Source organism: Podarcis vaucheri, assembly GCF_965113315.1.
Source record: "Podarcis vaucheri genome assembly, chromosome: 9".
In the NCBI taxonomy this organism is placed as follows: Eukaryota; Metazoa; Chordata; class Lepidosauria; order Squamata; family Lacertidae; genus Podarcis; species Podarcis vaucheri.
In genome coordinates, this window is record NC_138767.1 from 21,697,798 (window position 1) to 21,724,744 (window position 26,947).

At 41.1% G+C, this 26,947-nt stretch overlaps 2 protein-coding genes across 19 annotated transcripts in view; one reads left to right on the top strand and one right to left on the bottom strand.

The window, feature by feature from the left end:
* LOC309540292 (uncharacterized protein C4orf17) overlaps window positions 1-25,347 on the top strand; it is a 166,003-nt gene extending 140,656 nt beyond the window's left edge. For 4 of the 13 annotated variants that reach the window (XM_082237056.1, XM_082237055.1, XM_082237057.1 and 1 more), the window contains 8 exons: window positions 6,166-6,386; window positions 7,959-8,138; window positions 8,893-8,960; window positions 9,794-9,943; window positions 10,981-11,062; window positions 12,885-13,056; window positions 14,243-14,274; window positions 14,886-15,336. In XM_082237056.1, the coding sequence (XP_082093182.1) occupies window positions 6,239-6,386; window positions 7,959-8,138; window positions 8,893-8,960; window positions 9,794-9,943; window positions 10,981-11,062; window positions 12,885-13,056; window positions 14,243-14,274; window positions 14,886-15,094 (1,041 nt within the window). In that variant the 5' untranslated portion in view covers window positions 6,166-6,238 and the 3' untranslated portion in view covers window positions 15,095-15,336. Of the gene's footprint in view, window positions 1-5,874; window positions 6,387-7,958; window positions 8,139-8,892; window positions 8,961-9,793; window positions 9,944-10,980; window positions 11,063-12,884; window positions 13,057-14,242; window positions 14,275-14,885; window positions 15,337-15,472; window positions 15,538-16,620; window positions 16,898-19,897; window positions 19,984-20,193; window positions 20,442-25,108 lie in introns of those variants that run through there. The other 9 variants (XR_014223148.1, XR_014223149.1, XM_082237053.1 and 6 more) reach the window with 9 other exon arrangements.
* Window positions 1,943-26,878, bottom strand: TRMT10A (tRNA methyltransferase 10A). 6 transcript variants are annotated; one of them, XM_082237043.1, is made up of 9 exons: window positions 26,741-26,877; window positions 25,660-25,941; window positions 24,481-24,643; window positions 23,155-23,226; window positions 22,620-22,694; window positions 21,271-21,420; window positions 19,522-19,627; window positions 18,188-18,334; window positions 1,943-1,995 (listed from the first exon to the last, which is right to left on the bottom strand). In XM_082237043.1, exons 2-9 carry the CDS (start codon window positions 25,851-25,853, stop codon window positions 1,958-1,960), a joined length of 945 nt encoding a protein of 314 aa, XP_082093169.1. In that variant the 5' UTR covers window positions 25,854-25,941; window positions 26,741-26,877; the 3' UTR covers window positions 1,943-1,957. The 6 variants fall into 6 exon arrangements, with proteins under 6 accessions (XP_082093169.1, XP_082093164.1, XP_082093165.1 ...); XM_082237038.1 differs by lacking the exon at window positions 1,943-1,995 and adding an exon at window positions 15,572-16,281 and having other exon boundaries at window positions 26,741-26,878; XM_082237039.1 differs by lacking the exon at window positions 1,943-1,995 and adding an exon at window positions 15,572-16,281 and having other exon boundaries at window positions 26,745-26,875.
* Between the last annotated feature and the right edge of the window lie 69 nt (window positions 26,879-26,947).

Genomic DNA, 26,947 nt, shown 5'->3' on the forward strand with positions numbered 1-26,947 from the left:
TACACCCACTAAACACTGATAGATAAGAGTGTTCATTGTCTATTCTTATATGCCTTTTTTTTCTTCTGTTATATGTTTTCTGTCTTTTTGTGAAAATCTCAATAAAAAAGTAAAAAAAAATATACACCCTTATTTCCTATGTGGTTTGAAACCCTGATTTATTTAATGACTTCCTTCCAACCCTATGCGGTTCCTTCTCTCTCATATATTAGTTTATCTGTCTCCTATATAGATCTGTGACGCACCTTCCTGTTATCTCTGTGGAATTTACTCTATGCTTAACCAGGTATAATCGTTGTAACCGTATTTCAGCATATACTTTTAAAACACATCCCATTCTTTTCTTATCTTATCTCCTGGATGGTTTCTTATTGATTCTGTTAATTTTGTCAACTCAAGATACTCGCATAATTTTAATTGCCATTCTTCCTTAGTCGGCAATAAGTTACTTTTCCAGTATCTCGCAATCAGGATCCTGGCTGCCGCTGTAGCGTAGAGAAAAACCTGACCTTTTGGGATGTGTGCTGTAAAGATACCTAATAATAATAATTCTGGTTTGTTTTTTTAAGAATGTGTGTTTCACCACCAACCCGTTTCTCTCGGGTACACACTGAGTCCAGACAGTTGTTTACATTAAAAACAAATAATCAAGTTTATTTTATAAGCATTAACAAGTTGATGGTTTCAGATAACTTTTCTTGTCAGTTTCTTAACCTTAGTTTCTTTACCGGCCTATACCTTTCTAATACCTTCTAACTGATTATCCCAACTGTTTAACTGACTCCTCTTAACAGATTCTCTCACTCTCTCACATCAAACTAGCCCAACCCCCACAAACTTATCCTCCCTCTCCCTTCTCTAATTCCAGACTGACTTCTTAACAACTCTAACTCTAACTCCTCCCCTTGGGTTCCTATTGGTTAATCATTTTACACTTAGTTAACCCTTTCCTTATGACCAGTGGCATAGTGTGGGTTGTCAGCACCCGGGGCAAGGCAAGTAATTTGCGCCCCCTAACCCGTGGATTTGCGCCCCCCAACCCATGGATTTGCGCCCCCTACCCCTAACCCCAGATGTTGCACCCGGTGCGGCCCGCCCCCCCTGCACCCCCCACGCTACGCCACTGCTTATGACCCAGTATGATGTCACACACCTAGGAGGGCAAATGCCACAATCATTTTTTTCAGCTCTTCATATATCATGTCCCAAAGTAATTTAATGGCTTCTCATTTGATCCTGGAATACCCCTATTTTTCCTGCCAGCACTGCCACAAAGCTTGGGAAAGAGGATGAGCCGATGCTTGTCCACAGCAGCAGCAATGGACCATCCCTTTGCCTCTCCAGTGGTCACCACTGCCAGTCTCCTCCCTTGGGCAGCTCATAGTGGCTGCTGGAGAGTGGATGAGCAGGAGGAGAGGCTGCCATCACTGAGATCCAGCCTTGCATAATGCACCGGCTCTAAGCAAATCAGTCTCTTAAGCTTAAGCCAAGAAAGAGTATTCTCTATAAGATTGAATATCAATATACGTATCAAGACTTTGAGATTAGACCACTGAAGAAGTCCGGAAAACTATATTGGGAATGTGCTACCTGCAAGCCCCAGTTAGAGAGCCCCATTGGGGGCAAACAGCGGCCTCTTGATTACTTGGACTGCCAGGGCGAAACAGGTGCAAAACGCCAGCATCCTGTCTCTATCTACAACTCTACTAGCATCTCTTGATATCGTGAATATCACCAAACTTACCTTTTGTTGGTATCTTCAAGAACTTACCTAAAAGACTGAGTTAAGCATTTGAAAAATCTATTGAAACCAGACATTATAAATTCATTTTAGGCTGGGTAGTTCGCAAGTCTTTGTGGCTTTGTTTAGTGTTTTGTATTTTTCTCAGAAGGTTGATAAAATATGTATAATTATTGTTCTGTGTATATTAATCGCCAGTGTGTTGTATGAGTCGCACTACTGGCTCTGAGGTGCAGGCAGAGGGCATGGCCGCCCTGGACGTGAAGAAAAGGGGAGAGAAGCACAAGGAGTCTTGATTAATTATTTTTAAATAAAAAAATGTTTTGCACAGCCACATCCAATCTTGCCCGTTTCTAAAATTTCTTTACTGGTGTGTGTTTTTGTAAATCTGCCAAAGAATAAAATCAAATCAGGATGAAGGGGTTTTCTCAAGACAGTGGAAGGTGTGTGTGTGTGTGTGTGTGTGCTGTGTCTTGTTGGTGTGGTGGTGGCAGCACTTGCTCTCCTGCGGAGGGGGAGGCCAAAAATCGGGGGTTGAGGAGGGTCAGTTGTGGGGAGTGAGAAATGTCCCTATTTTCAGCTAAGGTATGTTGGGGGGGTATGCATTAGGTCCCTTAGGTATCTTTTTGACTGTGGGCCCTGCTAAACCAGAGCACACTCTACCAAACAATGCTCCACTTTCCCCATGATCCAGTGGCCGAGGTGTGCATGCAACTTGCCTGATGTGCCCATGATCCTTTGCAGAAGCTTCCTCTTTCATTTCAATGGGTTGTAGCCAAATAATTTCTACTCAGGGGAGACCCACTCAAATCAAGGGACCTAACAGCCATTTCCACTGATCTCCCTGGGTTTGCTCTAGCACTGGATGCAACCCAATGCCTGGATCTACTTTGCTTGCAGAAAAGTCCAGGTTCAACCCCCTGCAACTTCAGGTATGGCTAGGAGGAAGAACAGATCCTGAAGCTGAGACTCCAATACTTTGGCCACCTCATGAGAAGAGAAGACTCCCTGGAAAAGACCCTGGTGTTGGGAAAGATGGAGGGCACAAGGAGAAGGGGACGACAGAGGACGAGATGGTTGGACAGTGTTCTCAAAGCTACCAGCATGAGTTTGACCAAATTGCAGGAGGCAGTGGAAGACAGGAGTGCCTGGCGTGCTCTGGTCCATGGGGTCATGAAGAGTCGGACACGACTAAACAACAAAAGGAGAGAATTCTATCCGAAACCCTGGGAAGCTGAGCTAAGCAGACCAGTGGTCTGACTTTGTATGTTTCTGAGGTAAGGGAGTTTAGGGGCCAAGCTGCTGGACATAACTCAGTTCATGATAGAGGCAGGTCCTAGAAGTTGATAGCTGCTAGATCATTTGCTAAGCAAAGCCTCTTTCCTAGAAGTCTCTGCCTTTTGGTTCATTTCACGCAGGCAATAATTAATCTTGTAGCAAGCACAAACTGGAATAGGTCACCCCGACACCGGCACTCAGTTCTGCCAAGGAATAAGCCTTCAGGGTGGGTGAAGTGTGTTCTTCACTTGTTGCTGTGGTTTTTTTGTTTTCATGGTAATGACTAAATATGTCTCAGTTTTACTGTAATTTTGTTTTTTATGTTTTTATCTTGTACATAGCTTTGTGATTTTAATGAAAAGGGTCACTAAAATCATTCTGAATAAATAAATGAAAGGGTGCACAGGGCTGGTGAATATAACATGCTTGGATTCCACATAGGAGACTATTTGGCTGGAAACTTAGCTCAGATCAACACTTGCCAGGGTTGTGTTTGGATTTCTAAGTAATCACATGTCTCTAAAATAAGCTATCCTATCCAGTTGGCCTATGAATCTTAGCACTTTGAATGAAGGCAATGGAACTACTTCTAATGTTACATTTTCCTACTATTGGGAGTGGAGAATCCATGTTTCAGGACAGATTTGTGGGCATACTCTGATTTGGCTCGTGGAACTTTGCTGCAATGTGGATTGTTCATTTTAAATGGTGCTTTTTATTTTTTACACTCTGCATCTATAGGAATTCCCAAACACTCCTACAGAGAGAAAGATACTCTATATTGGGATCAGCCCTGAAACACCAGAAGACTGCACTGTCATCTCCTCTTTTTGCTCCTCTTATAATGGCAATAATAATGTAAATCGAGGCCATAATCAACATTTTACCAGTCTCATAAAGAAAGCCGAGGGTGTTAATGCATGTTTTCCCACTGCTAACTGCTCTGTGGTAGTGTTGGGGTGTGTTTCACCAAGATAGTAGGGAAGAATTAAATCTCACATCCCTATTCACTGTGGGTCTGTGACCAAACACTCCCAACCCCTTAAACTGGTATTTATTCATTTTTAAAACACAAGATGTGATTGCTAATCACATGGTTAACATAATGCAGGGGAGGCTAACCTCCAGATCAGCGGTTCTCAACCTGTGGGTCCCCAGATGTTGTTGAACGACAACTCCCATCCCCCCTAGCAAGGCCAGAGCTCAGGGATTATGGGAGTTGTAGTCCAACATCTGGGGACCCACAGATTGAGAACCGCTGCTCCAGATGTTGTTGGATTCCAACTCTAATTAGCCAGTCAACATGACCAGCGCTCAAGGATGATGGGAGTTTTGGGAGTTGTAGTTCAGCAACGCCTGGAGGTTGTTGTTAATATGCCAGGAGAGGACATTGCAAGGCAACAGATCATTCAGTGGGTAGAGAAAGCTTCAAATGGCACAGAACTTTGGTATCTCTTTGGAAGGGATCAGACAATGTTGGCTTTTGGGGTGTTATCTTGTAACCATGGATTGCTGTTATTGGTTATTCAGCTTGGGGGAGCAACTCAAAATGTGGGCTTCACAGCACAAAATGGACCAAACCAGCACAAAACTTTGGCATACGTTTGGAGGGGATTGAAAATTTCAGGGTCACATGTTAATAAAGCTGGTTGAGAACAACCTACAGCACCTGTGAGAAAACTGGTCCTATGAAGCTACAAGAGAGGTGAAATGTTCAACCTGTAAAAGATTGCAGGGCATGAAAGAGCACCATCTAGTGGCACTTTGGGCTACACTGGAATATGTGCTGGGTTTCCTATGGCAGTCGTTTGAATGCCCTGTGTCCAATGCAGAGTGCCCCGAAATGAGTGCTTTCCCAAGAGATTAAACAAGAGCAGATCTGTGAAACGTGGCAGAAATTTCAGGAATTCCCTCTATCAAACAAAGAACTGCCAAAAAGTAGGGTTAATGGGTGTATGCAGGACAGTCCTCTGTTTGAAGAGCTGTGACTCAGAGGACCGGCTTCTTTTTGAAGGCATCCTCTGTCTGAAGGGCTGTGCCATGCTCAATTCCAGTTTAAAGATAAATAACCCAAAGGAAGAACGAACAGGAGAGGCTTTGAAGTTGTCCATCAACAATTGACACCTGCACAGCAGACTGAGCAGGCACACGGGTGAATTGTATTGTTTTCCATTTAAATTATAATTATTTCTAATGTGCACCTATACATATAAATTAGCACATTCAATATTTTTTGAAAATATGCATCCCCCTTTGTCCTTTTTGTGTGTGTCCGTTGTACCATGACTTGCCAAGATTTGTTACGTTGTGATGCCTGAAAGAGCCTTCTTGGTGGTGGTGCCCAACTTTGAAACTGAAATGTATGGAATTATATCTGTCCCAATGCTTGTTTTGGGCAAAAGGAACTGTCACACATGGTACCCTCATGCTAACAGTCAATGTACCGTTCATAGAAAGAAATAAATGTGGAAACACACCAGACTTTATAGTCAGTCTGTTGTCTGTATATTTTCCTGAGTTGCGTGCTTGACATCAATCCTATGGTAAACCACATTCCTTATTTAGGAATGGTTTTTTGGTTTGATATCCATTTGATGATCCTGTGCAGGCTGAATATCTATATAAATAAACATCTTTGCAGTCCCAAATGAGGAATAATCACATGGGGTCTTGCTTACTTTACTGTATTGATTCTGTGATAAACACTGTTATAATTCCTCACTCACCACTGGAAATGTATTTATTTATAGAGCTGTTCAGCTTGCATAGGCTCACTTTACCGTAAGCAAGAAATCACATGCTTGCTTTACGCTTGTATGAGGCTGAAAGATGTCATAAAAGAAGGGAATGTATACAGAACTCTGGAGGGAAAAGATTCTTAGATTCCCAATGAAGGCTTGGTGGCCCCATTGTTTGACTTTTGAGGAGATGTTCAGGGAAGAGAGAAGCCAGTGAGGAGAAAGAGAGCAAAGCACAAGCTGAAAGGTCTGAAGGCCTCAGAATGGCTGAGATGAAAACTTGATATCGCAGGGCAAAAACTGCTTTGCCCGGTCAGTTAACTGACAAATATTTTATGTTCAGCACAGAAGAGCAAAATGTGTCCCTTAGGTCCATGTGTGTTGTCTCCTCTCTTCTTCCCTCATTAGGGCTCTCTGGATGACATGCTGCTACAGGCTGTGGTACCAAGAATAGCGGCGAAGAAAATAGAAACCCATTAAGATGAATATCAATTTTAGAGCACAACCTGAGCCTCAGCTGATCCCCCTGGGAACCCCGCGGCAAGCGGCAAATGAGGGCTCTTCCGGGAAAACAAGTTACTTTGTTTGCAGACACTCTCCGCATCCAAAGACCGTGTGCCACATTAGAGGTAAACTCCCCCTGGAAGGGCTAATATGGCCAAGCCAAACTCTGTATTCATTTTTTGGGTTTCCAGAACAAAAACATTCAGGTGAGGCTTTATTCTGTCTTCCTGACATTTTCTTACCTATTGATTTTTGCATCTCACATGATCTTTCACACGACTTAAAAAGCCGCTTCTTGAAAATCTAGTAGAATCTAGCAGAAGCCTAGTGCTTATTTTTGCATTGTTTTCAAGGAAAAAAAATACCTGTTTGCAACCCTGTGAACTCGAAAAGGTGTGGGAGTTTTGTGCTGTCATTTTCCTACGGGTTTCATGATTGCACCACTGCTGCTCATGTGATGAAATCTAAGGTGGTATCCTGGCATATGCAGCTCTTTCTATGTATCTAAAATTTAGCATGACATGGCAGCATATTGCTCAAGAAGCTGCAATTCCAAAACACTGTGGATACTGCAGTGTAAAAGGAACGTTAGAAATTGGGACAGAAGTATGAGCATTAAAACTAGGAAAACCAATACTATAATCACCACATCTGAATGCAGCCTAAATGCAGGGTTTTTAAAATGCATGTTCCTCTTTTTTTGAAGGGCAGAACTCTGCCCTCCCATAAGTTTGAAGTAAGATCCAACAGCCATTGCAGCCAACTCCTGTATGTGGACTGGGGAGGGGACACCATTTTGTTCTGCACTTCAGGCAGAACCATAGCTGTTAATTTTTCCCTTTTCTTGTGAGGAATCCTATTCTGAATAAGGGAATTTCCCTTAAAAATGGGAAACGTTGACAGCTATGGGCAGAACTGCATGCAATTCTGAATCACCTAGTGTTGGTTCCGACATAAATCCGCATCAGCTGATGGCTGTCAAGCCTTGTGTGTGAACCATCTCCATAAAGCTATGCTGTGTGAATGAAATCAAAGCTTTGGGACAAAAAAACAAACAAACATGGATCGACTCATTCACAGGTATGATTTTATAATCATACAATCAATATTCATGTAGGAACTAAGTGTTGTATAATCAAACATACATGCATATGTGAACCAGCCCTAGGAAACTATAATACTTTAGTTCAGGACTAGAGATGGAATAATCCATTAGTTTTGGTTCTCTCAGTTTCTAGTTTGTCCAGTATTAAATTCCGTTCTCCACATTTCTGCAGCAATTTGATGTTTTTCAAAAATCCCTCATAAAAAATCACCAGCATTTTAGTGCAAATTTTCCCCAATAATCCCCCAGTTTTGTACGCAAATTTGAGTAACATGCAATTTTGTGATGTACAAAAATGCATATAATGCATTTTTCTGTTTTCAAAAATATCTCCATTTTTATGCCCACTTTTGCATTTTTGCATATGCCATTGAGTTGGAGGATTGCATCTCAAAATTCAGATTTCTGCTTGAAGGATGGCTGTGTTTCAGTTCTGACATTGCTTTTAAATGTGTGGAGTTGATAAATTTGCCTACAAAAAAGATCAAAATTCTTCACCATCCCTATTTGAAACCCCCATTTCCAGTGTATCCCTGCACCAAAGCCAACTGCACAATTAGAAAAATGTAAAGTGCGTTCTTTCCCCACCCAGGACTAAATGATGCACCTGTCTGTGTTGTGAAAGACCGAGGATACAATGAAGGACGCTTCGTTGACTCAAGCACAGAACATACTCAACTTCTCAGAAACAATGTAATGCCCACTGACAGTTCTTTTCCCAACAATACCCTGCCAAGCCTGGTACAAACCCCACTTAGAGCGAATGTTGGACGTAAGTACCCCTGGTTGCTTGCACAAAGGGATAGGATGTCTACTTCAAAACCACAGTTTGAGACCCTCAATGGCACCCCTCTGGAGGCTTCATCTGGGGCAGAAAGCTCGGCTAGCCCACCCCCAGCTACGGCTCTGCCTTTATTACCCCTTCCTCAAAGTGGACCCTCCACTAGATTGAGTTGCTGATGAATGTAAAGGTAAAGGGACCCCTGACTGTTAGGTCCATTCGCGAACGACTCTGGGGTTGCAGTGCTCATCTTGTTTTACTGGCCAAGGGAGCCGGCATACAGCTTCTGGGTCATGTGGCCAGCATGACTAAGCTGCTTCTGGCGAACCACAGCTGCGCACGGAAACGCCATTTACCTTCCCGCCGGAGTGGTACCTATTTATGTACTTGCACTTTGACGTGCTTTCAAACTGCTAGGTTGGCAGGAGCAAGGACCGAGCAACGGGAGCTCACCCCGTCACAGGGATTTGAACCGCCAACCTTCTGATTGGCAAGCCCTACGCTCTGTGATTTAGACCACAGTGCCACCCGTGTCCCATGATGATGAACGTACACGTCTGTAAATTCTTTGCAAAAATTTGGTTGACACAAAAACCACCACGGTATCGTGCCACCTGCACTGGAGGCATCCTCTGCCCTCCCATGTTACATAGAATTCCTGTATTTTTCAAGAGGTCTCACCAGGCTTTAATCCTCTATAATCTTAACATGAAAACTCATGCAAAATCCCTCTATTGCATTTCAGAGCTTATGAGAGACGAAATTGCAGAGCTCAAGCAAAGAACAGGAAACACCCCACTTTTAAAGAGAAGGGTAACGAGCCAAACTACTGCTGGTATTTGTAACTGAAACCATCAAGACTTCTTGGAGCATCCTTACTCTTGCAGAACACTCCATTCATGATTTTGGGTTTACTTTATTTCTGGGACTATAATCTGTTTTGTTTTTAATTCTGAATTTTAAATTGTCCTAACCTGCTGGTGAAGGGCAGATGACAAATTTGAGGGTGGCAGTGGCGCTTTGAAGTTACCTCAAACCCTAACCTATTCTACTTTGCCTGAACAAAGCGAGAGCCTTTACAGGCAGACGCCTCTATTCTTGTGATTGTGTAAAGCTCTCTGCTTCTATAGGGAAGGGCATTTGCAGACATGCACGTGAGTGTGCATTGGCTGGAGGCAAAGCTTGCTATACCCATTCTATACATGGATTCAGCACCTGTGTATACTGAACACCTGAATAGGGCTTAAGAATGGGAGTTTGTTCATCTATTTCAGTTGACCTGGAATCCTGTAGGATCCAGATGGCTAAAAGGCATATAAAGGGTTCAAGGTGCAAAACCCCATCAGTTTTCTAGAGAGGACAATAGCAAGAGAGCCATTGCAACCACAGCCTTACCCTTATACTCAAAGCAGAGATGGGCCATACAGACATAGAGTCCAGCTCCCATCACCCCAATCATCAGCTATGCAAAATCCAGTAACATTTGGGAAGCCACAGGTTCTCCATTCCTCCAATGCACAACGTAATGATTAGTCCAGATGTATTGGAGGTGATCAAAAGCAAAGAAGTAGAGAAAGTTGGGTGATGGGTTTTGGGGGGCGGTGGGCTGTCTGTATTTGTCTCTTTATATTCTGCTTTATCATCAGGACGATCCCTTGAGGAAATACCTTGCAGACAATCCACAAAATAGGATTCCTCCAGAGCACCCTCTTTTACCTGCCCCGGGTACGCACTACAGGCCAGACATCATCGAGAATATGAATTATACCCCTACTTACCTGGAACAGGAAATAAAAGTAAGATACCATCATTAAGTGATTATGTCATGGATTGCACGCTTCTGCTTTAACTGATAAAAAAGGAGGATGTCATTTAGTACATTTAGGTTGCAATACTATACATGTTTACTGGGGGTAAGTTGCATTCAACTCACTTCTGCGTAAATATGCATAGGATTACACGGCCAGTTTGAAAACCACCAATCTGTTGAAAAGGTGGCAATGATGGCCCGTAAAAGAGAGAGGAGGCCATTTCTGAGATTTTGATGTTGCAAGCTCCTGAGTTTTACAGAACTCTTCACAAAGCAAATGCCGAAATACAGCTACTTTCAAAATTACCCAAATTTTGTGATGCAGGTCTCCAGGCCAAATGGTGTGTACAAGAATGCATATATTACGGGGAAATGTGTGTAACCATACATGCATCAGTGAACGTAACATACAAAATGCATTATATTAGGGGAAATTGCTTGCAAAAAATGTGTACTTTTGGAAGAGATTCACACTTACAAGGCTGTAACCGTGCCAGTTCGGCAGATCAAAGTGGTTGGTGGGCATATAGGGGGGCAAGACAATCCCACAAGTAAACTGGCCCTACCTAGGCTTGTAAGGGCTTTGAATACTAATAACATTTGTTGCATTTGCTGCCCAAGCATTGGCGCTGCTACCACTGCATTGGTTTCAGGGGGCAGCAGTCAGTCAGTCAGTCACCGTGGTGAGTTGTGTACCATACCCCTTGTTGGGTGCCCTCTGAGCTATCCTGTTCCCTCAGGTGTGGTGAAGGACACTGGCCCCCGGCTGATGTTTAAGTGCCACTCCATTTGGCTTTCGTATGTGTAACTGGGATGGGGGTGTCATAAGAACAGAAGAAGACACTGCTGCATCATGCCAATGGCACATCTAGCACGGCATCTTTTTCTCCCAGTGGCCCGCCAGATGGAGAGCCTGCAAGCCAGGACCTAAGGGCAACAGCACTCTTCCCGTTTTAGGCAACAAAATGTATTGCGGCAGCCCTGACTGCAGTGCTTCATCGGTCTGATCTGTCCTCCTCCTAGATCTTGGAAAGGCTTCGTGATATTTTACAGACAGACTCACTTGCAGAGATCCAAACCTGGTTATCAAAGGCAACTCTAAAAGGTAAGGAGAGAAAATGTGATAGTTGCACATGGCTGAAGTGTCTACTGACTTTGGGCTGCATGCGGCAGGCAGGAGAGCACACCCCTCTTTGTATACCTATCTCTATGTATATAAAATCAGATTATCGTTCCCTTTGATAACAAACTATTGGATGAATGCCTGCCAGTTTAGAAGTGCCAATCCCAAATACGGTAGCAGTTTTTGCATACTTGAGGGATACTGAATATATAACAGAGGTATCTCTCTACCGTATAGTAAAAGCCATGGTTTTCCCAGTAGTGATGTATGGAAGTGAGAGCTGGACCATAAAGAAGGCTGATCGCCGAAGAATTGATGCTTTGGAATTATGGTGCTGGAGGAGACTCTTGAGAGTCCCATGGACTGCAAGAAGATCAAACCTATCCATTCTGAAGGAAATCAGCCCTGAGCGCTCACTGGAAGGACAGATCGTGAAGCTGAGGCTCCAATACTTTGGCCACCTCATGAGAAGAGAAGACTCCCTGGAAAAGACCCTGATGTTGGGAAAGATGGAGGGCACAAGGAGAAGGGGACGACAGAGAATGAGATGGTTGGATGGTGTTCTTGAAGCTACCAGCATGAGTTTGATCAAACTGCGGGAGGCAGTGGAGGACAGAAGTGCCTGGCGTGCTCTGGTCCATGGGGTCGGACACGACTAAACGACAACAACAACATCTCTCTACCCAGCTGTCACAGCTAAGCCAGCTGTGGCATGGCAGGAGGTTCTAAAGCTCCCACAATATATAGGGATGTTTCAGGATGGAAGGAAATGAACTGACACCTGCCCTTCCCAATAAACCTCTATATAGCCCAGAGCTGTCCCAAGACATTTTGCTGCCCGAGGCAACCTACATTCATCTACATTCATCCTCTCCCCACTTCTATGTACAGAAGCAGTTGATTCTTACTTCAACACTTGCATCCTCCACTCCCCGAGTGATGCTAAGGGGGTCCCACTAGATTAGAGGGTGGTAGCAAACTTTTATGTGAGGGGAAATTACCAAAGCGCTCTGGTCACAGGGAATGAGCCCCCAGATCCTGCCACCTAAGGTGATTGCCTCACTCCGCCTAATGATAGGACGGGCTATACGATTCTCAGGTTCTGGCCTTGGACAAGAAAATGACCCCACCCCCCCGGCCTGCACCCATGCTTTATTTATGTATAGCATTTTACCCCCCTCTTCAGCCAGAAAAGGTTTGCAGAGCAGCTGGTCTCTTGGAACAGCCTTGCACCACTCCTCTTCCCTCCTGTTTCAGTCTGATGCAATGGCTGCTGCCAGGTGACAGCTGATAGGAGGACCACCCCAAATTAGATTATATTTAATTTTCACACAACTCCCACTGTTGTGATGATTTAACAAGAAATCTGCTGGAAACCAAAGAAGGGGAAAGTGCTGTTGTGCTTGAATGCTGCTTGTATGTTTCTCACAGGCGTCGTATGTGTTATATTTAAAGAACTTAATATTTGTTTAAGAAATATTATGGAGGGGGAACCTGAATGGAGGAAAACCTGGAATGCATTTTATTTTCATTATATGAAAGAAGTAGTATCACAGTTATACCCTTAAGATTAAGATCTTGGATATTTTCAATACTTTATTCACAAAGCATGTTTAGTCTGTGGTGCACACACAGATATGCCCATACGATCCTCTCCTATTTCTGGGAGTGTTCTTCCTATGAAATAGGCTTGTGTTGACCTTTCTCTGCCATCGGAAGAAAATGGGGAGTAGCCTTTCTATATACAGAGAAGTCCCTGACATATCCATTATATTAATATTACTACCTGGTAATGCTGTTTCAGAGAAGGAGTTTGTGTCCAATTTCATCCGTTCCGACGTGACCAGCCGAGATCTGCTGAATTATCAGAAAAGGGCACTGAAAGAAGCTGACGTAGAGGCTCTGAGTTTACGAGATATGCTGAAAGCTGAAAGAGCACTTCAGAATAAACCAGCAAGTGAAGAGAGCCGGCGCAGGTAAAATTGATAATGCGTTGCCCTAGGTATGGTGCTACGTGGAAAGCCGCCAGGTTGGTCATTTGCCTTGTTTGCAGCATGGGCTGGGATTATTCACAACTAGCACTTTTTGCTCACCGTGGATGGTGATGTTGAGATCTTGTAATTTACACAAGTAAAGTAGGTTGAGAAAGAAAAGGAAAAATCCATGTCATTTCCAAACCACCAAAAGGTATTTGACCATTAATGTAAAGCATAACTTCTGACGAAACCAGCCTGTGTTGGTTCTAACAGGAAATAATCCAAAAACTTCAGGTCATATCTTAAAAGCCAGCTGAGGATAATAAATCTTGGTGGGGAACCATGCAGAATTGTGCATTTATCCAGGAAATCTGCTTTCTATTGCATTTCATTCAGTAGTAAAATTTTGAATGAGAGATACTGTCTCAGGCTATAACTGGCAGCACTTGTACTCTTGCAATCGAGATCAGGCAGGCGTTTTCACTGTATTATCTTTTAAGCCCCTGCTTAAAACTTTTTTTTTGCAAGTCAATCCGGACAAATATATGATGGAATTTTAAAAATTCTTTTTTTACTGTTAATGTTACTAAATCTTTAAAATGTTTAATTGTTTTAACTGTGTTTATTGATAATTTTACTATTTCTTGTAAACTGCTTAGAGGTTTTACTATGATCAAGTGGCATTCAAATTTTGTTAACTATAATAAATGCTAGCTTATCTTTGCTCCTGGGTCCTGAACTAAGCAACAGCCACGGCAATAAAGAATGTTGAAAGCGGGAACCACAAATTCCTGTCTTAATACTTTCATTAAAAAGAAAGAAGTGTAAGAGCAGGATCATTGTGTTGTATTTCTGTTCAAATCCGGATTATCTGCACATTGATTTTTCTCCTGCCTCCACTATCCTAAAAAACAACAACTGTACTGTACCTCATACTATGCAGAATGCCTAATATTGTTCCAATTTCATGGAATTTTCTTTCAGCTGATATTAGACAGGCCACCTCCTTGCTGAATTCTTCTTAAAATTTCAGCAGGCATTTAAAGTCACTTCTGATTTTATAGTTTTTAACCAATATTTACCTTTTTGTCTTTACTGTGTTCACTCTGCACCACTTAAAAGCCATTGTAATTAAACAGTATATAAACTGTATAAAAAAACCTAAGATGTATTCTTTCTTTTTTAGGCTTACAAGCAGAGGAACAGTATCCAGTAAAGGTGAGAGGCTAGTTATGCGTTGTACATTTTTATCCAGAAAAATAAGACCATGCTTACAAGAGATGATCTCATATGGATTAAAATTAGTTGAGAGGAAGCCACATCATCTTGCCTCTTGACAGCATCACACATAACTGCTGTCATAGTGGCATAAATGAGGACAGCTCTGTCATTAGATGCATAGACAAAAAAACCTGCAGTTCAAACGGCCTCGGCCCAGTATACCTGAAGGAGCGTCTCCACCCCGATCGTTCTGCCCGGACACTGAGGTCCAGTACCAAGGGCCTGCTGGCGGTTCGGTTCCCTCACTGCGAGATGTTACAGGGAAGCAGGCAGAGGGCCTTCTCAGTAGTGGCACCTGTCCTGTGGAACGCCCTCCCACCAGATGTCAGAGAACAACAACTACCAGACTTTTAGAAGACATCTGAAGGCAGCCCTGTTTAGGGAAGCTTTTAATGTTTAACAGACTATTGTATTTTAATATTTTGTTGGAAGCCGCCCAGAGTGGCTGGAGAAACCCAGCCAGATGGGTGGGGTATAAATAATAAATTATTATTATATTATTATTATCAGTGCATTAATGTAGCTTTGATTTTCACAATCGCTTTCAGACAGGGAGAGAAGTACACACACGAGAGAGAAAATCCGAATCCCAACTTCTGAGGCTCTAGAGCGTTCCCCCAGCAAACTCACAGTTCTTCAAAGTCACCCCCACAGTCCTGCATTATCCCAAAACAGCACCCAGTTGCTGTACAACAAGGCTTACTCTAAGCGACACAACACTGCTTCAAGAGGTGAGGCCCGATTTCAGAGCATCTGAAAACCAGCACAATGCTTTTCGTGGAAGATAACATGTACAGTGAATCTCACACAATTTTTTCCAAAGCTCTAAAGTGTCATTTTTTTTTTGTTAGAAAAAGTTTATAGCCACACTATTTAGACCTTAAGAGTTTTACCTGCTAAACAGGTATTTGTAAAGTTTAAACACACATACACAAAAAACTGAATGTTAGAACACTGGTAAACAAAATGCTAAATAAACATTTTGTTTTTAAGAGTGCATGTCATTGTGTCTTGGTAATTGATATGAAAAGATATCGTGGACATTTTCATTCTTTCTGAATACAAATGATAGAAGTGATCTATTTCTGCATAATCTTCAGAATTTTGAATATTCTTTAAAATTAATGCACTGCAGGTCAACATTCGAAAAAATAAGTCAACAGTTTACAACTTATTACAGCTCCCCTGGGCTTCATTCAGGTCAGTAACGCTTTAAGTGGCTATAGTATAGTCATTCAATAGCACTCCAATCTGCTGGATTTTAGTGGAGTTCATATCCATGTAGTTTGTTAGGACTGGGGTCAAGACAATTCATTAAGGGAGCCCCTTCTAGTTGGCTGTTCCGAGAGAATCCAGCTATTTACTCGGATCAGTGATATTAACCCAAAAGCCAGAATGAAAGGAAATGCAATACGCTCTCTCTAACAGATTTCAAATGAGCACGCAGCATGTAGCCAAACTATGAAACTCACCGCCTCAAAAGGCAGTGATGGCCGCCATAATTCAGAACAGTGCTGATGGACTTCATTGTCAACATTCTGGCAATTCAGTTGCCGAGTGCTAAAAGGCACTTTTTAATACCTACAACCTAGGTTTCGAGTTGTGCCACCTAATAGACACATGTCACACCAGTGCCGAGGGACCTATTAGCCACTAAGCCAGTTTTTAAGGTCTTGTTACTTACATAAAAGAAACACCTGCTTACACACTTTCCCTTAATTTCTCAACCCAAGAAAGTTTTAATATTGTTGTTGTTAGCGTTAAGTGGTATATAAATAATATCTTCCAGTGTACTTGCCATGAAATCTATATTGTAATTCAGAGCACTATGCACAAATGATAGGTTTCTGCAGGTGCATGGATGGGGAGGGCAATCCACTTTCTCTTTCGGGATACAGCTCCTTGTGTCATTTCTATGAATGGTTCCCCGGCCTTCAGAAGCAGCTTGGGGAAAATCGAGGGGCTACAGTGAGATGAGGGCTGGAAAAGCCACAGGGCACATATGGAACACCATATATTGCCCTTTGGATACTGATGCACAGCCATCTGTTTATTTACCCTAGCGTAAAGTTGCAGGAGGAAAAATAATGCCTATGCCCTCCAATTCCCCTTCCACCCAATACCCATGTGCACCTGCTCTTTTGCTGACTTGAGTTTCCCACCAAAAGAAGAACCAAAACAAGTCAGAGCACAGAAATGATAGCCAAGACTATTCTGGTGAGGTGGTCACATTTCATTGTACAATAATAGTGATATGGCCCATCTTCAAACTCTTTCCCCCAGACACTAACAGCTGAGTCTGCAGTCTTCAGGATCCTGTCTGTCTGGGGCTACGGAAAAGACTCAGATACACAAATCTAAAGTCATAATAATTTAAATAGCCATACATCCATGTCAAACACTTCATAAAAGTCTGCAGACTGCAACCCAATATTCCTGGGCACATATTTATATAACTTGCTCTAGGGAGTTATTAAACATGCCATTGGAGATTTTGTTCCAAGTCATTAAAATGAAAAACCTCTACAATGTACAATAAACAATCAGTATGTTATGGGAACTGCACATAGTCAACTGTTTTCTTAAAAGATAGTTAATGCAATAGAGACAGCAAATAAAGTAGACTTCCATGGGAACTTTAATATTAGTTTTTAAAACAGATCAGACCAAGATTTAGTGGTTACCAGTGCCAAACAACCAGAGCAGTCTGTTGTGAACATGATGCAGGTGCCATTAGCAAGGCAGGGAAAGTTATGTGGGTTAGCTGGTGGTATTCTCTTACTGGAAAGATACGCAAATTACATGAGATGTGCAGCACCCCCACAAACATTTAGTGCATTGCTTTTTATGAGAAGAACAAGTGTGGTATTGAAAACAGTGTTAGATTTGGGCTCAAATCCCTACTTAGTCATGAAACTTGAAAGGTGAATTGGCCATGCTGGCTGGGGCTGATGGGAGTTGTATTCAATCATCTGGAGGGCACCACGTTGGGGAAGGCTACTGGAAGCCACTCATTTACTCTAAGTCTAATTTAACCTGCCACTTCATTCTTAAAATGCATTGCTAGATAACTGAAATGATTCAGCTGGCCCTGGAAGTTCGCCCTTAGCAGCTCTGTTACATCAGCTTCTCCTTACAGAAATACAAAGAGGAAAAGTATTTCAGTGCATTTGTGCATATGCTATTTATAACATGAAGACTACAGACACAAACAGGACTGTACAAATCATGATCTGCTTCGTTTTTTTAATGGGACAAAATTAGTAACATAAAATGCATTAATGAAAGTCTTATAGCCTAAATATCATAACAGAAAATTGAGAGTGATGGCTAAATGAATGCCTCAGAAGACAGGAATTAAATTTGAATGGAAAACTGGTTGAAACTAGCAAAGGTATGTATTTAATACAAAACTCTGTGTTCAAGGATGGGGAAATCAGATACACAGGTATTAATACGGAACACGTGATTTGGCAGTAGTACTTGTGAAAACAATCTTGGCATGGTCAATAAAAAGCAGAGGTGCTACTCAAACTTAAAAGCTCCCTCTTCTGGCAAATATTAAATAAAAATAATAAAAAGAAAAATATATATCAGCTTCCTTGGGAAACAAAGTTTTCTTTAAACGCCCTTTAGCAGGCTAAAAAGCTACCAAAAATCAAGTATTTTCTAACTAGTACAAGTCCAGATCTGGCAAATAAAATTAGTGCTTGATACTAACAGATAAGCTATGCAGCACTCCATAAACAACTGTACACTGCAAGGACAGCAAACCATTCCCATCTTTGGATATTAAATATTTAAATTAAATTAACATCCAGAGATGCTTATTCACTATCTGAGATTTCACCTTGTACCATTTCTGACTTCTGCAGCTTGCACATGGTGGTTTCGGTTGTCTCATTTAGTGGTTTGGCTCCTTTCCGTTGTGGCAATACAGTGAAAAATGCTTCCTCCCAGTCTCTCTTTTCCAAGAATGCAAGGATGATTTCAAACACTGCAGCAAAAAGATCACATGTCCTTTAAAAATAACTGAAGTGTCTGACAGAATCAGAAATTTATTGAAGTTATGAAACTAAATTTAATTATGACCTCTGCAGCAAAAATAAAGGTAATTAATCATACACAGAAAGATTCAACAAGCAAAGCTTTCACACCTGCCAATATTATATAGCATTTTCAGCTATGCACGTAGTCAGCATGTGTTTGCTGTGTAGGAAGCAATTACCAAGTTTCCCCTAGTATTTCTTGTCTAATTGTCTAATCGTCTATTTATGGGAGTGGCAATTAACATCCATCTATTGAGACATAATAACTGGGGGAGGGGAGTGGTGTGCATTGTTTGCTTAGTTTCTTAGACTTTCAGGTGTTATCATTACTGCTGAAATCCAGTGGATGTGAAGTTGAAAAATAAAAAGCTAGTTTCTTGTTCTGAAAAGTTGGCTTGCTATCAAATAGTCAGCACATGTGGCAAGTACTGGTACTGGTCTCTGACATTTATGAAAAACATGCCTACTAGTAAATTTGGAAACATCTAAGAATTAGTGGAAATTAAAAAGAAAAAGAAGCATACAGCTCACTTTATGTATTTTCAAACTGTAATAAACATGAGTGGGGCAGCGCAAAACTGTTTTAGAACTCTGAAAAATCAGAGCCTTAAAACGTGGGGAACCTCCAAAAGTACTGAAGGCTCCCCACTGCACTGTCCACATGTGAAGGGTGATGACAACAAAGAGTAAGAGCTAGTATGCTCATCCGCACTGCCTGCTGCCACGTTTACTATATGCAGCTTCATAATCCTTCAAGAGGTCTAGAGTACTACAAAGCCACTACACACAGGTGAATTACTGCATTACCTGTGGCACTAGACCAAACGACTGTGTTTTCTCTCACTCACTGCTACAAAAATATTATTATTACTACTACTACTATTATCACTAATATTATCTACTGAATCACAACATGTGGGTGCGAAGTTAAAAAGACATCTGACATAATGAGATAACAGATGACAATGATCTCAGATGAATGCCACAAAGAAAGTATAGGCAAAAATCAGAAAGGTCCATATTTAAACCATCAGCTTTTAAAAGGAGAACAAAGGAAAGTGTCGTGCATGTTAACATTTGACTATGCACACACTTATTCTTCAATGTTTCATTTTTTGTTTACTTTCATCCTTACCATGATTGACTGCCAGAACTTTCCGACTGTTCATTTTCACAAAGATCCCTAGTGGAAGTTGTGCATGACTTATGCCCTCTTCTTGTGCTCTTTTGTATGTAATGCCCTGCAATAAGACACGGAAGAAAAAGTAATTAATTCTGATTATCAGATCTGTACATTGTGAGTTTCACAGAATGTTAAGAGTTTTGTCATATATACATATAGCTGTGAGTACATAGAAGAAATCATATGGCACAACTAAAAAAAGTTCCATACAGCTTATATATAGTTTGTTTCAAATTAGTAAAATGTTTTGCAACTATATCCTAAGAGGCTTTAGTGTTTGTGCCTTATGTGTGTTCAAACAAATAACTTGATGCAATTCATACTCAAGCAGGCAAATACAGCTCATTTACAAGCCGGACTTTTCAAGACACCTGCAGGTCAGAGGTTGCACAAAAATACTGGAAAATTCGCTCTTAAGCAAGTATTGTATTTTTCGCTCTATAACACGCACCCGACCATAACACACACGTAGTTTTTAGAGGAGGAAAATCCGTAGGCATGCCACCCGTAGGCATTCCCTCCATAACACGCACAGACATTTCCCCTTACTTTCTAGGAGGAAAAAAGTGAGTGTTATGGTGCAAAAAATACGGTATTTTCCTGAAATTATTCTGTGTGCTTTAGTTGCATGACACCTTCTTATCGATGAGAAGACCCACTATGAACCACTCAGATTTCTAAAGGAAGAACAACATGATTAAGTGCTTGGTATGTTTACTATTATCACCCAACTGCTTGCTCTATTTGTATATTCTAAATATGTTCACTTAAGCTTATGTTCAGCATCTGTATTTGTTACAAACACTTGGATATGCTACTTGGGAGTCTATTCTTAGTTACTACCATTACTACATTAAATATGATTAAAATAACCATCACAGAGAATGATCTGTTAATATCAGCAGCAACCACAGAAACGCTGCTGCTGTGGGCATTTGCTGTAGCTGTTTTAGGGATCATACTGCAGCATGGGCCGCAAATGCCAAATTGTAAATTTCATGTACAGAATGATGGAGGAGGGAACAGAAGCCAACCTGAAAACTCAGTATTCCTTCAAATTTGTTTTATGAGTCCTGGTGCAGGGTGATTAAATGCACTGTAAGCACCTCACATCATACTTCATCAGACAACAGTGTAGCTTTTTAACCCCTCTGCTTTTCCAGTACATCCCTCATGCACAGAAAGATTTCTCTGGCAAGTGAAGTATGATGATTTATTAATGTCTTCTCTTCCCATCCTTCCCACAACTGTGGGGCAGTAGATAGTCTGTCTTTCTTAGTTTATTTGCCTTTAGTTTGACCTCTCTGTCTTTCCAAATATAAATTGCTGTCACAAAGAATTTGCATTCCAAATGCTCAGTCTGATGTGACTGGCTACTGAAGGAGGCAAAAATGCACAGAAGCAACCACCAATTCTAAAAGAGCAAAGCCAAAAGGGGGGGCTTTTAACAGAATGTTTGCTGCTCTGTTTCAAAGCATTCAATAGAATTCAAAGAATTCAAAGTAACTCAAGAATGAAAAATCCACTACTTTAGTAGATGTTGCCAGGTGCCCAGAAAAGCAGCAGCCTGCCTCTCACATTATAACACAAAACAGCAGCTTAAAATAATCATGTTCCATAGCATTCTATGCACATTAACGGAGTTCAATGGGAATTCTTTACAAGTAAAGATACACAGGATTCCACACATTAGTTCTCTACCTTGTGATGATTGTGATCCACAAGGCCTCCAATGACATAGGCTTTGGACTCATCTAGTTCACTCAGGACTTCAGGAGAGTCCGATGTAAGGTACACAAGGTCTTCTTTCTTCATCAGTTCACTATAATGTTCTGATTTAATGTGGATATCCTTCAAGATACAAATACACACAAATGTATTAAATAAATTGTCTAAATATTCAAGGACTTTCTCAGAGAACCAGTCAAAGTGGTAGACACAGTTACAAAAAGCAGCTACATTCGAGGCTGTTTCTTCTACATGTGCTATAATGTGGTGGGTGTGATTTTAACAATGTCACTGGCTCTACTTGGAAGACTAGATGAGATTTTTACTTCCACCTCCAAGGCAGAAGGAAGTCAATCAGTCTGTCTCAAGAGAACCTGCCCAACATTACATCTTGAGCAGATCCTCTGAATCAAACTACTTTCTTGTCAAGAAACATGTCCCAATCAGCCTGGATACAGAGCAGAAAAACTTGATTCATGACTGGCTTCAAAACAGCAGAATTTTTTTAAAACAGCAATTGAAAAAGCTGCAACAAAGTCCTTTTGTACATATGCTCATTCACTTAGGAACTGCAATACTGTTCTTTTCTTCAAATTTATCAATCTTCACTTATAATTCAGAAACCCAGACATAAACAAAGCAGCCTTCTCACTCAAACTACCATTTCATAACTGACTGGACAGAAAATCATCAGACAAAAAAGGAGGAATTAAAAGAGTTCACGGCACAATCTAATAAGCTAGAAATGATGTGGTTGAGAATTCCCACCTCATGTGTTTCCTAAAAGCTAGTAGAGATGTGGTTGCAGCTGCCAGACTGGTGACTGGGAGCATATGGCTAGAACCATATAACAACGTTCCTAAAAGATCTACATTGGCTCTCAGTATGGTTCCGAACACAATTCAAAGTGTTGGTATTGACCTTTAAAACCATAAACAGCCTTGGCGCTGTATAACTGAAGGAGCATTTGCACTCACATCATTTAGCCCAGGCACTAAGGTTCAGTTCCATGGGCCTCCTGGCAGTTCCCTCACTGCAAGAAGTGAAGTTACAGGGAACCAGTCATAGGGCCTTCTCAGTAGTGGTACCTGCCCTGTAGAAGGCCCTCCCATCAGATGCCAAAGAGATAAACAATTATACAACTTTCTGAAGACATATGAAGGCAGCCCTGTATCAGCAAGTTTTTAATGTCTGATGTTTTGCTGTGTTTTTTATATTCTGTTGGAAGCCTCTCAAGAGTGGTTGGGGCGTTCATTTAAACACACAAACAAGGTGAAAAAGTGTTCACAACAAAAGGTAAGCAAATCTGAAATTGCTAGTACCTTCCAGTTTACCCATCCTTTGTCAGTTTCATTCATGTTGTCCTTCAGCTGGCCTCCATGGCTAGTCAAGTAAAACTTTGGAAGACAAAAAGGCAATAGAAGTGTATAATGTTGACTGCTAATATCTAACTTCTAATTAGGTATTCCTCCGTCCCTAACAATACAAACATATATTATTTTTGAAGGTGTTCAAATGAATGTTGATTATTTTAGCTTTATTAGTTTGAGTAAAACTCAAAACAGGATTTAACAAAACAGGATTTTGCCCAAAATGTTCCACAGCAAAACAAAACACACAAGTACTCTAAAATATTAACTGCGGGACAAGATTATATCTGTTTTTAGGCATACACTGATATTTGCACTGTCATCTTAATAATATATTGAAATGGAAGTCTGACAAAAATACTATCAAATTATGTCTATGTTATTAAAGAATTTATTTTCATTTTTGGAAGGAGTGGCCTTTCACATTTCATGTATATAACTAACCGGTCCGAACACAAAAATCAGAAAATAGTTTACAACAACATACCTGTACAGGATGGAGTGCTTTGCGATTTTCTGCATAACATCTCTGAATTTGCTTGTGAAGTTTCTTGACATCCTGTATACAACACAATTTGTTTTTATATTTTCCTTCAGAGAAAGCACCACAAAATGCTTTAACCAAGAGATTCAGAGACGCTAAAGAGAGAGAAAGGAAACTTTTAACTGACAAAAAGTTATTTCTGAATAGAACATTTTTGGAAAAGAAATATTAAGTCACTATAAAAAATAACATTGCAATTAAATAATTTTTCTAAGATGTCACATATTCACTATTGTACTTTACTTAAAATTCATCATGTTGAAAATAAAAATTAATACTAATTTACAAACAAGTTAAAACTGAAAAGGAAATATCTAAGCTGCAATTCTATGGGTGCTAATTTGAGAACAAGCCCCTCTGAAATCAGTGGAACTTTCTTATAATTAAGTGTGTACAGGACAGTAATCCTAGTCTAACCACTGTAATAATTAACAGTGATGCACAACTCCTAATAGAATTAGAAGGAATTTCTTCACCATGTGCTTTCAACTGCCATTCATTATTAAGTACAGTAGAATAAACATTTTTATTCTTGGAATTAGTCAGCTAAAATAGTATTTAGGAAAGTGACATGCAAATGTCTCCAAGCCTATTGGACACCAGTGGTACTCACTAAATACCAGGGTTACATACTAACCACTGTTGTAAAACAGAAACATTATACATTAGTTTCAATCTCAATAGCCTTATTTTACTAACATATCTGTATGTCCCTATAGCCCTACACCAAAGCTTTCCAAACTTTTCATGTTGGTGACACACCTTTTAGACATGCATCATTTCATGAGACAGTAATTCAGTTTTACTAGGAAACCAGAGATTAAACTACCGTATTTTTTGCTCTATAAGACGCACCAGACCACAAGACGCACCTAGATTTTGGAGGAGGAAAACAAGGAAAAAAAAATTCTGAATCTCAGAAGCCAGAACAGCAAGAGGGATTGCTGCGCAGTGAAAGCAGCAATCCCTCTTGCTGTTCTGGCTTCTGCAATAGCTGCGCAGCCTGCATTCGCTCCATAAGACGCACAGACATTTCCCCTTACTTTTTAGGAGGGAAAAAGTGAGTCTTACAGAGCAAAAAATACGGTAACCCCTTTCTAGCCCTGGGAGGAGTGTACACGTGACACACCTACACACTACACCCAACACACTAACATGTGGCAACACACAGTTTGGAAAGCTCTGACCTACACTATTATAGGCATACCCTAATAACCAAACAAAAGCACCCTAAGTAACTTGCTTCTGAAAAGTATAACTTTCATTTACCTTTAGCTCCATTAAATTGTCAAAACTGCAATCTATAATAAGGCGAAGGGTACTAGGAACAACATCTCTACGCAAACGTTTCCTGAAACTTCCGTCGTTGCTGGATTCCAGCTGAGACTGGCGCTCTTGTTTTCTCTTCAGGCGTTTTTCTTTACGTTTCTGTCTGAAAGATAGCAATTTGTAAACACCCAAGTGCCATGGTATTAATTATACACTGATTCTGCACACATATGCAACATAAAGAGATGGTAGTAGAAGAGTTAAGCACTCTAGCTCACCCATCTTTTCTCAAATGGCCTTTAGCACTAGAGTACAAACACTTTTATACAGTCTTTCTCTTCAAGTGTTTTGACCTGCAGTGCTCTGGCCTCTCTGACTTGCTGTCTTGTGCCCCTGCACTCGCAATGCCTAGTTCTACATACACACCCTTTCTTTAAATGTTCATCCATTTCATCACCTTCATCCCAGGGGAAAGATTTGCTGTTATCCTTTTGCAAGACAAATAATAGCTTTACTCTTAGTCTTTCATAAGCAACTGTCTATAAAAATGATTTTTAGAGAAAGAAGCTGCTCAAGGAGAAACAGTTAATCAACGCAGAAGTACAACTGAACCTATTCTGCCTTTCAGTGTCTTGACTGGGACAAAACAAAAGCTTCACACCAACTGCAGCACAGAAAAAATGGAAGAGGGATTTGAAGAGAGTGTTGGTTAAAGCTCAAGAACTCCATTGCAACTGTTAGCCATGTTGTGGGATAGAAATGCTAAGGTCAAGAAGAATAAATGCACAATTTCCTTCTTCCATATCTGAATGATGGAAGGCATGAAAACTAAACATGATACACACATTAAATCATATGTGAAATGTATTAGATTCCTGTGTCTCATTTATTCTAATCAGGTGATTATATCAACTGCCTAGTGTAATGTAAAACAAACATAGATTTTGCAGTAGTTTCTAAGCAGGTTTTTATCATGCAATCCTGCATTTAAATAAATGTTAGTTTTCCCTAACACATTTTTTCACTTCTCCCCACATTAATGGAAATAAAAGAAATGGCATGGGAGAAAGAAGTCCACTTCTGATTTTTTCTTTTATACAAATTGGGGATAGAGAGAAGAATATAACCCGAACCTGCTCAGTTATTAACCCACACTTGTAGCAAAAAAATAACCCATACTTGCGCAAGTTTCTTTGTTCTTCCCACTGTTTCTGTTTCATTAGCTTCTTTCTTTGCCTCTTTGACATAGCTTCAATATTCTCTATCTTTTCCAGTAATTCATTTCCCATTTGATCAAGGTTGCACTTCCCATCTCCTTTTACATCAGTAAGCTTGGATGCCTCAAGGTTTTCTGGTAGCATTCCTGATGACATGAGCTTTCTAACTATCTCACTTTTCTTTTTTCCCTGAAAATGCTACAAATGTTGGAATCAATATATTGTACAACTTCTGCTTCCAATACTGTGGATAAAATAGAAGATTTAATATTATTTTAAAAGTATGCATAGAAATCTTTGTTTGTTAGAACTATAACCGCAGACAAATTTACAAGACTAGGAATGTAACATATTGTTTCCATCCTATTTTCCTATTATGTTGTAAAAGAACCAACATGGAGGATAACAAGAAAACAAAAAAGCCACCAGTATATTTCTAAAATCAGTATGCTTTAATGTCAAATCGGTGGTTATGAGCAAAGGATAGCACACGTTTAAGGCACGAGGCAAACAACCTGTCACCTCAAATAAGCCATACAATGGGCAGATGTCCTAAACTGGCAAGAAGCTTAAGGAAGTGTGTTCAGTTTGTGAAATTAAGAGCCTTGAGGCGGCTTACTGAAGACGGACATAATTCGCTGCGGAAGAAGCTTCAGCCAAGTCCGCCTCCTCTTTTACCTGAATCTGCGGCCTCTGGCCTTTTATGTTTATTTTTACGACAGCTTCAACCCATTTGTAGCCTCTTAAAGACACTTGGAGCTGCACTCGCAGCGACAGACTAAACGCGGCTAGGCCGTCTGTGGATTCACTTATTATTATTACTACTGTTTAAAAAGAGAGAGGAAAAACCCAAGCGTTTTAAAAGGTGTGTGTGGGTGGGGGGGGGGTCCGTTATCAACAGCTTTCCCTTCGCTACCAATCGCCGCCCTGAGGCGGGTGGGGAGGGAGGGAGGGAGGAGCGCCCGGCCGAATGCCGAAGCGGGGAGGGATACGAAGAAACGCGGCTTCCCGCGCTTAAGAAACAGGAAAGGAAAGGAAAGCACCTGCCTGCACCCGCGCGCGCCAACCCGCAGCAACCGCCACCAACAAACGCTGTGGGCCGCGCGCCGCCAACCGTCTCCTCACGCGCTACCTCAGGCTGAGCGGCGGAAGCGGGAGATGCCGGCGCGCGGCAGTGACGCAAATCCCCTCGCGACCACGGGCGGGGCTCAGGGAAGGAAGCTCCTCCCCTGGCGGACGGGCGGGCGGGC

Coding starts and splice junctions, on each gene's coding strand:
- TRMT10A (XM_082237038.1), bottom strand. CDS start 25,853: ATGTCATCAGGAATGCTACCAGAAAACCTTGAGGCATCCAAGCTTACT. Junction 19,628..21,270: donor TGGATCACAATCATCACAAG/GTAGAGAACTAA, acceptor GTCTTATTGCAG/GGCATTACATACAAAAGAGC. Junction 18,335..19,521: donor AGTTCTGGCAGTCAATCATG/GTAAGGATGAAA, acceptor TTTTTGCTGCAG/TGTTTGAAATCATCCTTGCA.